Genomic DNA, 16,403 nt, shown 5'->3' with positions numbered 1-16,403 from the left:
AGGCTGGAGCGCAGAGCTGGATGGGAAGGAGTAGCGCCAGCTCGCCTCATTTCTGCTCTGGAGCTGCTGTTCTACATGGAGCTCTTCTTTGGGAGGTTAGTCCAAAAGGAATGACTTGGCAGCTTCACTGGTCCGTAGCCTCTGTTCATGACTTGGCAAACCTTTCCACTTTGTGGACTGCAATAAGATACCTACTGAAAGCAGTGGGAGTGTTCCCTTGTGAGTGAAAGTCGTAAACTGTGACATCCCTCTGCAGCTGCTCATCCAAATGGCCTCACTGAGCTTGAGGTTGCCACGTGGATTCCTCATGGTTGATGGTCTTCTGTGGGAGGGTGCCCAGTGCTGACCTGGAAAAGCCCTAACCATGAGCACCTCTTCCTGTGGCTTCAGGGGCAGTGAGGGAGGTGCTGCCCAAGGTGGGGTCTGATGCTCATTTAATGAGCCTGGGTGGATGACATGCTGGCAGGGATTGGTTGCTCAGTTAAAGTCCTCAGACTTCTCTCAAGTACTGAAATACATGACTCTGCTCGTCAGAAATAATTGATATATAAATAAGCCAAAAGTAAAATGATAGAAGTAAAGGTCAAACATATATCCATTAATTTTTTTTATGTGAATCGGAGAAAAACTTCTATGTGGTGAGACACCTTTTGAGCACTTGAAGCTGCCATTTTGCAGTGCTGCTGTTTGACAGATGCGTGGTTTGAGAATATATGTTTCAGGAGCCCTGTGGTGACTGGGCAGTTGCCTGTGGTGTTGATGTGTCTTTATGCCTTCGTGTCAGAGAATCCCTTTGGCCATTTACAGCTGCGGGAGCTTAGAATGCAGGTTTGGGGCCTTGCATTGCCAATCGCCCCTCAACAGGGAAGCAGAATGGTGCAGTGGGTTCTTGGAGGATAGGCTTTGCTACCTGCCAGCTCTGGGGGCTGGGGCGTGTTGTGTCACCTCTCTGCCAACTCTCCCGCCTGTGAATGGGGATAATAGTTCCTACTTCATCAGATTGTTAGTGACTATTAGCTTGTACCAGGCTAAGATAATTGCTACATGAACTTAAGGTAGCCAGCTGTATAGCCAAGGCCATTGCCTCACCCTTGCCTGGGGGAACCTGTCAAGATGTGGTCCTGTGTGTGCTGTGCTGGCGCTGGTGTTGGCTGTGAAGCTGATGTCTGGTTCCTGTTCTCGCTGCAGTCATTGGGTGCAGTCCAGAGCTTAGAGTATTTGGTAAGCGAGGCTTATGTTGCTCATGGTCCAAAGGACAAGGAAACATGATGTTTGGGAATAGGGAAAGAATATTACCATACTGGCCTGGCGAGGTATCATTAATTTGTTTGACACCCAGCCTGCTCTTGAGGAAGTAAGACCCTGCTTGAGAGGGGTTTGTGGGTATGTGTGTGAGTTAAATAGAGCAGCCTGCATCCATCAGAGCTCTCAACAGACCAAAGCTTCTGCTTCCTGCTGCGCTGAGAGGAAGGGGGCAGGCTGCCTTTACCTGTGTGCGTGGGTACTATTCGAAGTCACGGAAAGGGTAAGATGTGTGGCCTTGGAGTTTGCTGCTTGAAACCAAAACTGGACAGTACCCCATGCTTCCTCTTGTCTCTGCATCAATTTGAAAGCCTGGAACAAACATCTCTACTTTGGGACATAGACGAATGTCCTGTGAGAACAACACAGTTGTTAGTGCTGCTTTACCTGGCATCAGTGGGTTTTCACCTTTCGGTGGACACCGCACCCCCACCCCCCGCCATGCATATACAAAGTTTTGCATACAATTTCAGAGGGTTCATGAGTTTCTTAGGCAGCTGGGGCCTCTCATTTAAGAACCACTGGCTGATAACAAACGTAATGAAATCTGGGTTTATATAATAGAAAACATCAACCAAAGGAAGATAGGACATTGCACAGATTCTTCTTAGCAGGTTTTGTGTAACTACTAAAACTTCCTTAGTGCATTTTAAGTTATTTTTAAAAAGGCAGCATATGTATGTTCTCCCCTTTCCCTCATTGAGTCAAGGGAGGTTTGCCTGTTTTGCCTGTTTGGGTAAATTTTAGTTCACTGTTCTAAGGGGACATTTCCATCTGATGAAGTCCTGTGTCCACTGTTAACACCAGTGGCCTGGAGCCCCATTTAAAGAAGCCAGACTGGGAAAAGCCTGCACTGTCCTGCCCTCAAGCAGTTTCTCCTGCGGATTCCAGTGTCCTGTGGAACTCCGGCATTTCCTGTGGAGGGAGGTAAGTGTTTTTTGGGCTGGTCAGCAGGCCAGTGGGGTCTGTGTGAAGTGGGTCTGTGTTCTGGAGATGTCCCAGATTATGGGGTTTCAGTTGTCTCAGTAGTTTTCATAGTCTCAGCAGTGGTAGTTTTGGTAAGACAAGGAACTTTCATGGTATTACTGAGGATTGGCTGCCCCTTGATCCTCACATCCTGGGAAAGGGGAGGTGTCGAAGGGTCATGCTGTGCCTGGGCCTGCTGTCCTTAAATGCGTCTCAGCCCCAAAGTCACACCCTCAGTGCAGGGCTTTCAAACTACTGGCCCCTCTCCTCTGGTCTATTTTACGTATTTAGCTGCTGCATAGAATCTCTATTAAAAAAAAAAAAAAGGATTCTTATACCATTATTAAAAAGTCAAGGCTTTAATAACAACTGCCATGTAGGTGTATGTGTATATACACATTTGCAATTTTAACAGTAAAGTGTATGCTTTTAACTCACACAAAGTTGTTTTTAAACCCATGAAAATCAAGTTGTTCCCAGACATATTCCTGCAATTTTTCCTTAAAGTTTAACCTAAATAATATATATAGGATGAAAAAAAATATGCACACATAAAAGGTCTTTTGGGAAAAGTAGCCCTTTTATTTCCTCCCAGGGTGGAGTCCAGAGTTCTGCATAGAATGGAATGTCAGGTACCAAAGGTTGAGAACTAGGGATCTTCTTTGCTTGGTTTTCTAAAGTAGCATTTAGGAATTGTTGTAGGAATTCAGTTTAGGTCACTTGGCCACATGCTAGGGTGAGAGGTAGGAGAAAAAATTCAAGTTTTTTGCTTCATACACCCACTATGCATCTGCATCTGCAAGTAGGGTAAGGACACTGAGACTTAGTATGGTGCACGGAGAGCTCTCTGCCTCTGCTCAACGCCTGACTAGCAGCAAGGAAAGCTGTTTCCTTCCCTAACACACGAGGTGCTAAAATTACAGGTTTATTCAGGAAAATTTACTGAGGACCTTGTGTGTGGCAGATTATTGGCTAGGAAAAGGTAGAACCTACCAGTAGCAAGATGGCTTTAGTAGCAAACCAGATTCAGAAGGATGGGAACTGGCTGGCGGTGCTGCTGTTGACAGGAGACAGTGGAAGCAGTGTTCGGTTTGCTGTTCAGTGTTTATTAAGTAGATTCAGTCTTATATATGATATACAGGTTCAAAAGGAAAAGGATTCCACATACTTATGAAATCAGTGCATTTAGCAAGTAATACCATGGAGATAACAGCTCGATTAACAGCTCATTGGTCTTGTTAAGTGAGGGAGAGAGGGAGTCGGCCTGTGCTAGTCATTCCACAAACAAAACAGAATTTAGTCGCATCACGTAGAGAAGACACATTCTAAGAATTAAAATATTAAGCCACATTTACTGGAAAAACTCACTATATAGAACACAAATAATTTTTATAGAGAGCATTGAGGAGGAAGTCCTCACCTGCTTAGAAGAGCCACGTTAAGTTGCATAGGTGCATATCTGTAAAAATACAATTTAGAGGTGAGGCCATTGATTAATAAAGAGTCACCTTTAAAAGTTGGTGCCATCCACTGTTTGCCTTAAGTGCCATCTACTCGCTGTCTGGAGCCCCCCGTCCCTCCCCAGAGGTGGTGCCTCATGAATGAGCTGCCCCCAGAGGAACCCTGAAAAAATACTTGTACCATCTGCACTGAAGGTCTTAAAATCTCATCTCACATAGGGAACTCACACTCTTCCAAAACATGTCTAAATTATGCCAGACGATTGATGACCTCTTGGGTTGTCCCTAAGTCCTGGTTGGCTTGATCCTAAAGGCCACGTGAGTCATCTTGACCTTCTCACTCCCAGGCTGCCCAGAGAAGAACTGTCTTCATCCCACAGCTCTGCAGCGCGGTCCTGCCTTCACTTCTCCTCTGTCCACGCAGTGGCGCACCAGGGGCTGGCGGGAGGTCTCTGTTCTGACTCCTGTTCCTAAATGGACCACGATAGAAGCACGTGGACCATCTACCAGGTGGAAAGTGTTTTTCAGCAAATCTGAGTTCTATGTGGTGTAGGCTTTTTGTTTTTATTTTTAGGTGGAAACACAGGTAAAAAGTGAGAGGTTTTTGTTTTGTGGCTTTGCTAAGCAGATGAGCTTAGTGAGGTGCATCTTCCTCCTCAAGGGCGAGTCTTGCAGAACACACAGGGACTGGGGGCATCTGTACATGTAAACAGTACACTTTCACTGAGTCCAAAATTAGGAGCAAAAATACAAAGGTTCACATTGGTCTTAGGTAGATACAGGCGAGAAAGGATTGAGCTATTTAGCTCAGAAACAACAAAAACAAAGTTTCTAAAGCACCACTAAATTATATAAAAATCAGACCATGGACGGATTGAAACTGGTATTCTGGTGAAATACTTTACTATCTTGTAAAAAGTTTTACAAAAAAATTACAAATTAAAAGTATCAACCCTCTGAGTTCAAAGCAGCATTTTGAAAATGAACTGGTAGTTAATCCTATAACCACCCCTGGAGTTGTAAGTGGCCCTTGGGAATAGGGACGGATGGGTTGTTTGAAATCCTCTAAAACCCTCCTAGCCCCCCACCTGTCCCCCTCCCCCTCAACACTGTCCTTGGGAGTAAACTGTGCCTTGTAAGAGCGGGGATGGTAAAATGAACTTCCAGTGGGTTACACACACTTCTCACTGGTCTACTGGAGGATCCACCACTAAGACCAAAGGCCCACTTCTCTGTACCCTTTTTGTGGGATTAGCCTCCTGCAAAGACTCTGAGATTGCTCCTTTGCATTTCCTTTTTAACTTAGGATCCCAAATGATGACTTTTGTGCCCTGAGGCCCTCCAGAAGATTTGTAAATGGCTGTGGGACAGGGCTTTGGGAGCCCTTTGAGAGAAGGCAGTCCCTTGGGTGAGGGTGAGACAGCAGCGAGCTTGGCTCATCAGAACCAGCGTTTTGGTGCTCTCCAAGTCAGGAGTAGAGGGAAGGGGTTGAAGCTGCATCTTTTAAAACAGAAGCAAAATAGAACAAGATCCCTGACTGAACCAGCTAGTGGAATCCTGTTTCCATGCACTAACTTGCTGCCCATTTTGCCGTCTCCAGGGCTTCAGGTGTAGCTTCACTGCCAAGGAGCCCACCCAAGAGCTGGGGTCAATATGACAAAATCCACCATCCTGGAGGGGTCCCCTGGAATCCCAGTGGACTTCTACCACTGGCGTGTCCTCTCCTTTCTCTTTAAAATACGTTGAACCCACGCTCTTGCCGAGGTACTAAGGCAGGCTGGAGGTGGTCAGTCACCACAGTTTGAACTTAGAAAAAATCAACTTCAGACGGTAGCTTGTATGATCTTTAGATCTGATCCCTTGTGTGGGTGGTGGGATGGAGCCCCTTCCCCGGCCCTTCTCACTTCTGCCTGCCAAGAAATGCAAACCGTTCCTGTCCAGCTTGGGTACCGCCTCTGGGAGTAGTGAGTGACACATTAAGCAACTGATATCAGGAATTCTAGGGTGGCGATTGTCTCTGCCAGGTTTTAACATTAAGAGTTTCACAAATTGCCTGGGGTAACATTTTGCAAAAGATCTACCGATTACTTTGTTGTATTGTTCACACACAAAAATAAATATTTACACAAATTCAAACATCCGGGAGTAGTACTGAGCAGGTGGGACTGGACATGTGGATGCCGGGTGTGGGGGAGGCTTTGGGCACTGGAGCTTGTGCTGTGCTAAGGGTGAGTCTCGGGTGTCCTGGCCCTGCCCGGAGGCCTGGGGATTGGTCAGGTGGAAGGCAGAGGTGGTGTGGCTGGGTGAGGTGTTGGAGGCCACTCGAGAGATAAGACCACCCCCAACCTCTAGGGGCTTGGAAGTAAGCATGGGGTGGGCACCCTATCTTTCAGAGTTTCTGGATCTGAGGCAGGATGGGGCCTCCGCACTTGTGCCCCCATCCCACTCCTCCTGAGGGCGGGGGTCTGCCACAGTGCCGGGAGGAAGTTGGCTGCAGAAAAGCTGGTTTGGGAAGGGGTGGGGTGCCTGCTCCGGGGTCGAATGGCTCTCTGTGGCTATCCTAGGGGCCTCTTTGCTCTGAGGGAGGAAAGGCAACAGAGGGCTTCTGCCAGCTCTGGGCAGGGGCCGGCAGCAGAGAGCTGCTGTCATGGCTACGGAGTGTCGCATGGAGAGGCCCCGTGGGCCTGCTGAGGTCTGGGCGAATCCCTGGTTTTAGCAGCACTGGCAGGTATTGCACTGAGCAAGAGGAAGTGCCTATCAGGGAGGAAGGAAACCAGGCCAGCTTTTTCCTTTTGCCCTTTTTCACACTCCAGGGATTATGGGTTTCTTCCAGGACTGGCCCCTCCAGAAGCAGGGCTGGTCTTAGGAGAACCCAAGTGGCTTCTCCACTTCCACTGATGATCCCTTTACTCCAAACACGGGGCGCGAGGGGGTGGGAACTGCAGTCTGCCCTGGAGCTCACAGCTGGGGGCGCACCCTGAAGAAACCTACACTTCTCGGCAGGTGTCTGAGGGCCCAGGCCAGTGCAGAGAAGTACTCAGGCTCCCCGGCAGCACAGTCAGGGCAGGGGCCCTGCTGACCGGCTGCCATCTCCCAGTGCTCTATCCCAGTAAGCAGCTGGGAGGGCTAGGGGCCTGCAGCGGCTGGTTATAAGGGGCAGGACCCTCTCTGGGCTCCAGCTTCTGGACACCCAGTCTGGACTTACCTCCCAGGCAGACACTCGGGGCGGGGAGTAGGGGCGACAGCCGTTCAGAAGGCTCAGGGCACATCCTGGAAAAAGCCCACGCTGGAGTGTGAGGTAGAATACAGGTGACCATGTGACTGGGGCTTCTGTAGAGTGGGGTAGGGGTGCCTTTTTTGTTTTGCTTTGCAATGGGTGTGGGTGAGGTCCTCCTGCTTGGTGGTGCCTGGGGAGGCCTGGCAGTATCCCTGTGACAGCACTGGGATCTGCTCCAGGATGGCCTGGCCGAGGGGTGGTGGCCTTCCCCAGGGTGTGCTGGGCACTCAGAGGGACAGCCAGCCTGGCACCCGCCCTGCCCCTGCCGGCCCCAGCCCGCGTCAGTGTAGTGATATGGAATGTTAGGTACAGGGACACATCCTTCTGATCAGACAGACACAGACTGGCAATCTGTACAAACACAAAAGAATCCATTTTCAGAAAAATAAATTACTAAGGGGAGAGGAAGAAAGGGTCCACTTTGTTTTTCTCAATAAATATGCAATTCTGCTCACCTAAGACTTGAAAGGTAATTATCTGGGGGTGGAATTCTAACATCAGGGTCCACGAAGGTGATTCTAAACAGAGCTGCAGCCCCAGCGCCTTGTCAGGGGAGCCCCACCCTTCCAGAGCTGCCCCCATTGGCCTCTTCCAAGCAGGTCAGAGCACCCGTGTGGTGAGATTCCAAAAAAAAAAGTGTCCTTGTGCCCAAAGTCTCAGGTGCTTGGAGTGTGGCTAGAAACAGCTCTTTTGGATCCCACCTCTTTCAAAAAACAAAATGTACCAACTGGTGAGGCAGGAAGCCAGGTCGGGGCTGGGACAGCCTCCTTCCCTAGGGCAGTGCACTCCAGGTGCCGGCGGGGTCAGTTCTGCTGTAAGATGAGGTTTTCCAGTTCGTCTGCAGAGCGCAGCAGGAAGGCAGCAGACTCCCGGTAGCCGGCGATGAGCTGCCGCACGGCGCTGATCTCCGTGGGGCTGAGCTGGGCGCTGGGCATGGTCCTGCTGGTGCTGTTGCTGGAGGGGGTGGGCGTGGGGGTGGTGGAGGTGGTCGAGGCCCCGCCTTTCATGCTGAGGTCCGTGGGCCCTGTGGAGAGGGAAACGGGGTAAGGGAAGGAGCAGACACCCTGCCCAGCATCTGGGAGGTGAGGTGTCCTTTATGCGGTCATCACCCTGAGTCTTGGTGCCTGCTGCCAGTCAGGCTGGAGTCTGAGGCCCTGGGCTGTCTCCCCAGTGCCTAGAATGGGGCCTGCCTGCGACAGGGTTAAGCCTCAGGGTGATCTTGCAAAGAGGAGGGTCTCCTCGGCACCGTGACAGGTGCAAGCTGCCGTTGAGAGGCTTGCCCAGGATCACACGGCGAATGCGGGCATGGTGGGTCTGTCAGGGGAGGGTGCCACGTGGCAAGTGCACAGGCTCTGGCATCAAGCAGAACGGCCTCCTACCCTAGCTCCCTGGCACAGAGGACCCCCAACACACAGCCCAAGCTCTGGCCCCAGGCAAGAGAGCAGAGGCCTTGAAGGCAAAGGAACTTCCTGAGATCTGCCTCTCTGCAGTGTGGTGCGAGGAGCTTGGGAACGGGAAGTAACAGTCCCATAAAGGAACTGTGGGGACAGGCACTGCAAGAAAGTCTGTCTGCGTGCGTAGGGGAACAGTACAGACCTGTGTGCTATCCTCCCCACTCAGGGAGGCTGGGAGGGGACATGGTGTGCAGGTGTCCACGATGGAGCCACAAAAGACCAGTAACAGGAACACCTGCATGTGCACAGAAGGAAGGGGCTTCTGTCCAGCTGGAGAGAAGCCAGAGCGGCCAGCTTCCCTGCGTGGCTGGGGGAGGAGGCACCGGCCAAGCCCTGACAGCACTGCCCCCAGAGAGGGAGCACGGGGCGCCTGTGGGTGGAGGGAGGGGCTGGGTGTTAAGTGCTTTCTGCTGGGCCTCAGCACCTGGAGTCCCCCTTCCTTTGAGGATTTCTTTTGTACCTGAGTGAGGCAGAAACAGGACCCAGACAGGCTGGGGAAATCACCTGCCCTTTGCCCTCGGATGGTGGCAGCAGAAGAGGGAGCCCCTCTTCTGGAACACAGTAGGGGGATGTGTATTGCAGGGGAGGGGCATCAGGCCCTATTTCCTTTCAGCCTTTCGTAAGAGGCTCTGTGGGGTGAGCTGCTGGCTTTGGAGTCAAGTGTGGATTCAAATCCCACTCTGCTACTTCACTGGCAAATTCTTCAACCCCTCTGAGCCTCAGAGTCCTCATCTGCAAACTGAGGCAGCTCTTGTGAGCAGGAGCCGGGGCGCTGGTGGGAAGGCTGCTCAGCCCACGGGAGGCCTGACTGCCCAGTCCGGCCCACTAGGAAAGGGCTTCTAAACTCCTGGAGTTGGAAAAGCATTCTTATGAGGTGTCCAGCAAGAAACAGCCAAAGAAGAGAGGATCTGGGGTGTGGGAGCGGGGGCTTCCTTAGGAGGCCTTCTCTGACCCAAAGAGGTCGGCCTCCCTGTTTCCCGCCCCACAGCCACAGCCCCGGCTTATCTCACACGGGGTGTGGGGCTGCTCTGGGGGACCCGCCCTCTCCTCGCTACCCTGTAGGTTCTGATGGCCACGTGTGCTCAGTACATCTACAGTGGCAGTTTTTATGCCGCTATAAAGAGAGACAGACAAGTGCTGGTCACTGGAGACATCTAGACCAGAAGTAACATCTCGGGATAAATTATGGAAACCTGACTGCTGCTAAAAGGGAGCTGGTGCAGCCTCCAAATGGGGAAGGAAGTTGGAGTCTAAGATGGGACAGTTTGTCACATGGGGTTATTTCCTCTCTGACCAGAGAACATGGACATCAAGGAGGTCCTAGGAACTGGTTTGCTAAAATCGAACACAGGAGGAAGGAGTTGGGGCTGTGTATTACTGGAACCAGCAGCCAAGCAGGGGACCGACTCCCAAGTTGGTGGCCAACTGGGTGACCAGGCCAGGCATACCTGTCAGGTACTGCAGGGGCTGGACCCAGAGGGATGGGGAGGAGAGGGTTTGGTTCCCTCTGGGGTGGCTCTGGTCCCCTTCACACAATGCTTAGGGGTGGCTGGAGCCTCCTGCCAGGGTCAATGTGAGCAGCAGCTGGCAGTGGCGCTGGGTGTCCTCTTTTTCCTCCTTCCATTCCCAAATCTTATCCTGTTCGTGCCTGTGCTCAGAGCCTTCCTTCCTTCTCCCCTGGGCTGTAGCTAAAGCACGGAAAGGAGGAGGTCCCTGTTTCCTACAGCCAATCTGATCTGCAGACATCCCCACGCAGGCTCTGGTTACAGCCCGGTGCTTGGGTTGCCGGGTGCTTGCTGGATGGTTGGTGGAGGGGCAGGAGTTGCCCAGTACCCCAGGCAAGACAGGCAGAGCCTGATTCCATCTAAGCTGATCTGCATCCCCAGATGACAACATAATGAGCAAAGTGAGGAGCCCTGAGCCATTAATGCGGCCGCCCAACCGAGGTACGAAACTGACTGAACAAGCACTTACTTAAAAGGCCGCACCTGGGGAGGGCAGAGGGCCTGGGTAGCCCTACAACCACATGGCTGCCGGTCATTTTCCTCCAACTGCTGGGCTCAAACCCAGATTCAAACGATGTTCTTCAAATGAGGTGCCAGCGCTCACAGGATAGGGGCTGCCCCAAGCAAGGAGGTAAATAACCAGGTCTCTGCCTCAGTGACCTCCCACCCACCTCTAAGGAACCAGGGCGTCCATGGATGGGAACCTGAGACCCAGGGTGCACAGGACGGGGCATGCAGCAGGCCCAGCACCCCACCAGAGAGGCCCTCACGAGAAGGGCAGCCCCGAGCTAGGACACACTGGGTGGCATCAGGGAGAGGCTTACCACCATCGTCTATTGCCTGGGAGGGATCAGGCCCTAGGTCACCCCTACCTCTCTTGCTGGGCGCCAGACTGCCCACATGTAGCGGGCAGGGCTGGCGGATGGCTCTTCTTCCTGGAAGGAAAGCAGCCCCCATGGGATGGCCACTCCACCTCTCGCTGTGCAGGCCACGCTGGCCTTAGCTTCAGGGATTAGGGCCAGGCAGCCTCTTATTTTAGGTTAAGAGGCATTAGGAAGGGATGAGGAGTTAAGCCCAGGCAAGAATCTTCCAGGGACCTGCACATACTTCCTGGTTCTGGGGGGTATGGTGAGTGTGGGGCAGGGGCTGGCTCCAGGGTGGGGGCGGCCTGGACTTCCTGCCAGGGGTGGGACTAGCCCCCTCCCTTGCTGCCCTTATGCTGAGGATAAGGGCTTGAGGAATTCTCAAGCATGTTCAGCCAAGACCTGGCACCAGACTTCCCCAGCTTACAGGTGGCATCTTCCTCCAATCTACTCCTCAAGCAGCACCCTGGTGTCCTCAACTCTTCCCCTCAATTCCCTGGCCTCTGAACAACCCCCAAAGCACACCACTGCCGCCTCCGCCCCTCCCCATTCAAACCTTCTCACCACAAGGGCAGGCAGCACAATTCACAGCCCTTCTGTGCTCAAAACCTATCAGCGGCTCCTCCCCAGAACAGAACTAAACCTCCATGCCTGGCCCAAGAGGCCCCAGGACACTCGCCACAGGCTGGCCCCATTTGTGCCCTCTGCCTCAGAACGAAAGGGCCTAAGGTCCCCACTCCAGTTCCTGCTCAGAGCAGCACTAACTCCATGAAAAAGTTTCTGTCTCTTCGGGGACTGTTTCTCTAGTAATGGCCCATGTCCCATCTGCAGCAGAGCTGCCTGGGACGTTACCAGGAAAGCGCCTACTGAATCACTCAGCCATGGGAGTGCAGCCAAGGGAACAGATGTGTAACCTTCGCCCCACGTGACTTGGATGTGGGCACCGTGAGTGCAGGGGCAAGGGCTGAGGCCCTCTTACCCTCTACTGGGTAAGAGGCCATGCACTGAGGCCTGGGGAAGGAGGTGACCTGCCCAGAGCTGCTCAGTAGGCCCACTGGGCCACAGCCGAATAAGGCCAGGCCTGGCTCTGCAGGAAGCATCTGAGCCTCAGTCGTCATGGTGAGACTGGGGTATGGAGAGGATTCAACTCAGGGAAAGAGCACAGCCTTGGCTGCAACTTGGTCTGCTCACGGGGCCCTGGGGGAGCAGAACCAGAGCTAGGCACCAGCAGGAAGTGAAGCAGCCTGGGAGCAGGATCTCCCGTGGTGAGGCGGCGGGAGGTTTTTGTGTTTAACCAGCTGAGTCTTCCTTACTTTCTGATCTAAGGGCTGGCTAAGATGATGAAATGGGAGGGTGTCAGGAGCCGCCCCTCTGGCTCCCTGAGCCATGAGGGAGTCCCTTGGCTTTGCTGGCCTTTGCTTTCCCCCTACCCGCCCCTCCCTGGGGCTGTGTGCAGACTGCACTGGGTGCTGGTCAGGGGGCCAGGGCCTGGGCCTCCCCAGACTCACCGTTACTGTGATTTCCTGTCTGGAGGGAAGCAGGGGGCTGCAGGTTGCTGTTCAAGGCCCCATAACCGCGGTAACTGTAGTTGAGGCCGCCATTGACGTACACAGGGTCCTGGGAGTAGGAGGAGGCTGGCAGTGAGTAGGTGGAGTGGGTGATGGCTGCGGAGTCCCGCGAGTGCTGCTTGTCCAAGGCTATGGGCTCGTCCTGCAGAAGGGCAAGGCGGTGCTGGAAAACTGGGGGCAGCCAGCCCCAACCTCTGTCCCTGGGTGCTGCCCAGGAACAGCTGCCCAGGTGCTGTCTCCTGGGACCCAATGCTGCGGCTTGGCCTGTGGGGTTCTTTCTGTCCCTCCCCCGGTCACCTTGCCCCTAACCCCCAACCCCCTGCTCATCTCCCTATGGGCACATTTGAACTGTCACTGCCCAGCTGAAGACCCTCTGGTCCTAGGATGAGGGCCAGACTTCCTTAGGACGCCTGTGGGACCTTTGACCAACTCCAACCACCTCTTGGTGCCTCCCTCGCCCTGTCCTCGCCCTCCTAGCTGTGCAGTCCAGCTCCATCAGGCCATGCCCATCTGAAGATGCCCTCCCTGCTCCCTCTGCACCCGCCCCACCATCCGGGTGTGGCCCTAGCGGTGGCAGGGGAGCAGGTACCTGCGAGGACTGGTAGATTTCCAGGCGCATCCTCTTGGCCGCCTTTCTCGTCTCGCTCTCACAGGCAGCTGCCAGGATGTTTTCTGCCATGGCCGAGGTCAGGTGGGGTGGCGTGGGTCTGGTCTGCAGGCAGAACAGGGATGCAGCTAGTTTGGGGCTTGTGCAGAGACCCTACCCCAGAGGTGGGCAGTGAAGAGATGGCGTTGGGGCTCCAGTGCCTTCACCTACAGAGCCGGGTGGCCTTTCTGGGCCTCAGTTCCCTCATTGTCAAAACAGGATTACAGAACCTGCTTCCAGTGCAACCGGGAGGATGACGGGAGGCTGGGTGGCGAAGGGTTGCCCGGGAATCCCAGGGGTGCTGTTGGAGGTCAGTGGTGGCACAGGGAGAGGATGGGCTGGGCTGGGCGGTGGGGGGGGCTCACCATCTCCATGCCGTTCTTCTTCATGCGACGGCAGGACTTGAGGTACGTGCGGATGCGCTTGCGGGCCCGCTCCTGGAACTCGGGGAACTGCCGGCTGCAGGACTCGATGATGGCCTGGATCTTCTCCTTGGGCTGCTTGGAGATGGGCACCATGCGGTCCAGGTTCTCGTCCACAAAGAGACGCACAAACATCTGTGGAGACACAGCCGTAGGAGGGCTAGCCATGGCCCACCCCGCCCCACCTGCCCCACCCGCCCCTGGCCTGTGCTCACGTTGAAGGCCTTGAGACGCTCGGGGTCCATGCCCTCAGAGTCATTCATCTTGTCGTTGTCCTCATGGTCATCATGGTCATCATCGTCGTCATCTGCTGTGGGGGCCCGGCCCACCGTCAGGTCCTCGGGGCAGCCACTGACCTCAGTCTTGATGGAATCGTAGCTCCCAGAGCTGTACGGGGGTGACTGAGGAGAGGGCAGGAGGCAGATGTTGGACCAGGCAGCCGCCTGTGGCCTCCTGTGGGTGGTAAGCTTGGGCGCCAGGGTGGCGAGCCCGCCCAGCTGCCACCTGAGCCACAGCTGCAAGGCCCTGAGTGGGTCACCCTGCCTCCTGCTCGCTTCATCGGTGCAATGGGGATGGCAATGCTGCCACCTCCCTCCTGGGCTGCTGTAGGGGGCCTGACCACAGCAGCACACGTCAGCTGTTTGCTCGGCAGAGGTGCCCACACCAGGATCTGCCACGTGGTTCGAGAAAGACACGAGGACTCCCACCACCGGCTGGCTGCTCACTGTGCCAAGATCTGCTTAGCTTCGGGGTTTTCCTCCCCGATCCCCGAAAGCTACAACCCTGAGCTGACAACTGAGCTGTCACCAAAGCAGCGAGTGCGCTGTCTGTTGGGGACGAGGGACAGATGGGCTGGGAGTCAGCCAAGGTGACAGGTCCATTAGGCAGAGTGTGTCCCCGCCGCTCTCGGGATAGGCTTCTCCTGTCTGTCCCCAAGGATGATCCCAGGGGCCCCAATGAGGATGTGTGGGTGGAAAAGGGGCAAAGGGGACCAGACCCAGCCTGCCCAGGCGGTCGCCTGTCCTACAGCAGAGAAGGGCTCCAAGCCTCTGCCCCTACCCACAAGCTCCTCTCTGGACAAGCCCCCCTCGTCCATCTCCCCACTTTCCTCCCTGCTTTCTCCACCTTGTCACCCTTCATGGCTCAGCTTCCACCCTACCTGTCTCCTGCCCCTGCCCTTAGGGCGCTGCTCTGGGATGGTTCTCTGAGGACCATTTGCCTTTTAGAAAGTCTGCACCTTTGCTGTATCCTGACTTCAGTCGTTTGTATCCTAACTGACAGTGGCCTGGGGATGTGGTCCCTGCCCTTAAGGAGGCTGGCATCTAGCAGGTAAGTTGGGCCCCGGGAACAAATTGCTGCAGTCAGACCTTGTGACGTGGCAGCCTGGGGGCATCACACCACTCACTGAGGAACAAGTCAATGACGATGCACGCTGCCTGTCCCTGGTCCCACAGCGCAGCTGCCACCAGGCCTCTTTCCCTGGGACCATGCCCATGGGGGTCACAGGGTCAGCTCTCCCAGGGGACCTGGCCTGGCACCTGCCTCTTCATCCATAAGGGGTAGGATGCTCAGGCCCCCAAGCTGCCTACCAGCTGGCTATGTGGCCTGGGCAAGTCACATTCCCAAGCTACTTCTTGGCCAAATCCTCGGCCAGGGCAGAGTCAGAGAAAACTCTACGATGGGAGCTGCTGGTGGCACTCCTGCTCCCATCTCACTTCCTTGGTCCACCCATGCACCCTGTGGCCACGGTGGCAAAGGCTGGAGGGCCCTGCTGAGCAAAACACTCCCCCCATGGAACAGCAGCTGTCTGCCCCTGGGACCTCGTCGAAGATCTGCCAGCCAGGCTCCCAGCCAGGCTTCTGCAGCCTGGGTAGACACGCGGCAACAGCTCAACACCCATCCATAGGTACAGAACTTTCTCATGATACACCCCATCTCAGGCAAGCACTGGCACCCACCCTACCCTCTCTGCAGAGAGAAAACAGGCCCAGGGAGGGAAAAGGGCCTATCCAGAGGTACACGGCTGGGGATCAGGGAGGTTAGGCTCCCAGAAGGCACCTCTGGCCCCCCGAGCCCAGGCTGGAGAAATATGCTGCTGCAGGAGATCTTGGTAGAAGAGGCAGCTGGTAGAAGCACCCACATCAGCCTGGGCAAGAGGGGAGTTCCACCCCCATCTCCCTGGGCCCTCACCCTTTTTCTGCACCGTCTGCAAACTGGGACAGGTGTGCAAGTGGCCAGGAAATGTGAGGCCTGTGCCTGTCTGTGCTAAATGTAGCCACTTGCTGCTGTTATTCACAGCAGACTATTCCAGGGGAGGGGACAGGCCACAGGGACACATATCACCTACCACCTTCACCAAGGAAGGGGCCCCATCAGCCCTACTTCACAGATGGGGAACCAGGCTCAGAAGTGGGGGCCTTGCTTGAGGGCACACCCCAAGCCATCTCCCCTTCAAGAACCTGTACAGGAAAACAGTATAGCAGCCACCGCCACTGCCCTGACTTGGTGTCACACACAGGCTGGTTCCAGCTATGCTCCAGATGTATACAGTTGCGTCTTCGCCTCACAACAACCTGCTGTCTATAGAAAGAAACGGACTCTCAGCCGTGGCCCCACGCACCTCAGGGGTGCTCTTCACCCCGTACTTGACGCGGCTCCGCAGCCCGTCGGCGCTGCAGCCATCCGTGGGGTAGGAGGGGGTGCCGAGCGCCGTGGCAGGTGGGAGCTTGTCACACAGGTTGATGGGCTGATCCTCGGCGGTGGCAGTGAAGTCCATGGGGGCCACAGCGCCGTTGCCATTCATCTCGGGAAAGGCTGGGTCGCCCTGCGTGCTGCTCGACGTGGACGGGTTCAGGGTGGAGGAGCCATTGCCACTGCCACTCTCGGAGGAGGAGTCATCTGGAACAAGAGGCCTGGGTGTGAGGCCCCATCCCAGCACGT

The 16,403-nt window shown here is 54.8% G+C and overlaps 1 protein-coding gene across 2 annotated transcripts in view; it reads right to left on the bottom strand.

The window, feature by feature from the left end:
- Positions 1–3,353: 3,353 nt before the first annotated feature.
- Positions 3,354–16,403, bottom strand: part of NOL4L (nucleolar protein 4-like) — a 121,391-nt gene continuing 108,341 nt past the window's right edge. For both annotated transcript variants that reach the window (XM_012637744.1, XM_012637745.1), the window contains 6 exons: positions 16,084–16,361; positions 13,679–13,864; positions 13,407–13,598; positions 12,985–13,107; positions 12,336–12,537; positions 3,354–8,029 (listed from right to left, as the gene is read on the bottom strand). In XM_012637744.1, coding sequence (XP_012493198.1) covers positions 7,809–8,029; positions 12,336–12,537; positions 12,985–13,107; positions 13,407–13,598; positions 13,679–13,864; positions 16,084–16,361 — 1,202 coding nt within the window. In that variant the 3' untranslated portion in view covers positions 3,354–7,808. The remainder of the gene's footprint in view (positions 8,030–12,335; positions 12,538–12,984; positions 13,108–13,406; positions 13,599–13,678; positions 13,865–16,083; positions 16,362–16,403) is intronic.

Source organism: Propithecus coquereli, unplaced genomic scaffold, assembly GCF_000956105.1.
Source record: "Propithecus coquereli isolate 6110/MARCELLA unplaced genomic scaffold, Pcoq_1.0 Scaffold122, whole genome shotgun sequence".
Classification (NCBI taxonomy): Eukaryota; Metazoa; Chordata; class Mammalia; order Primates; family Indriidae; genus Propithecus; species Propithecus coquereli.
Note: the sequence above shows the minus strand (reverse complement) of the source record. Positions and strands in the feature narration are given on the sequence as shown.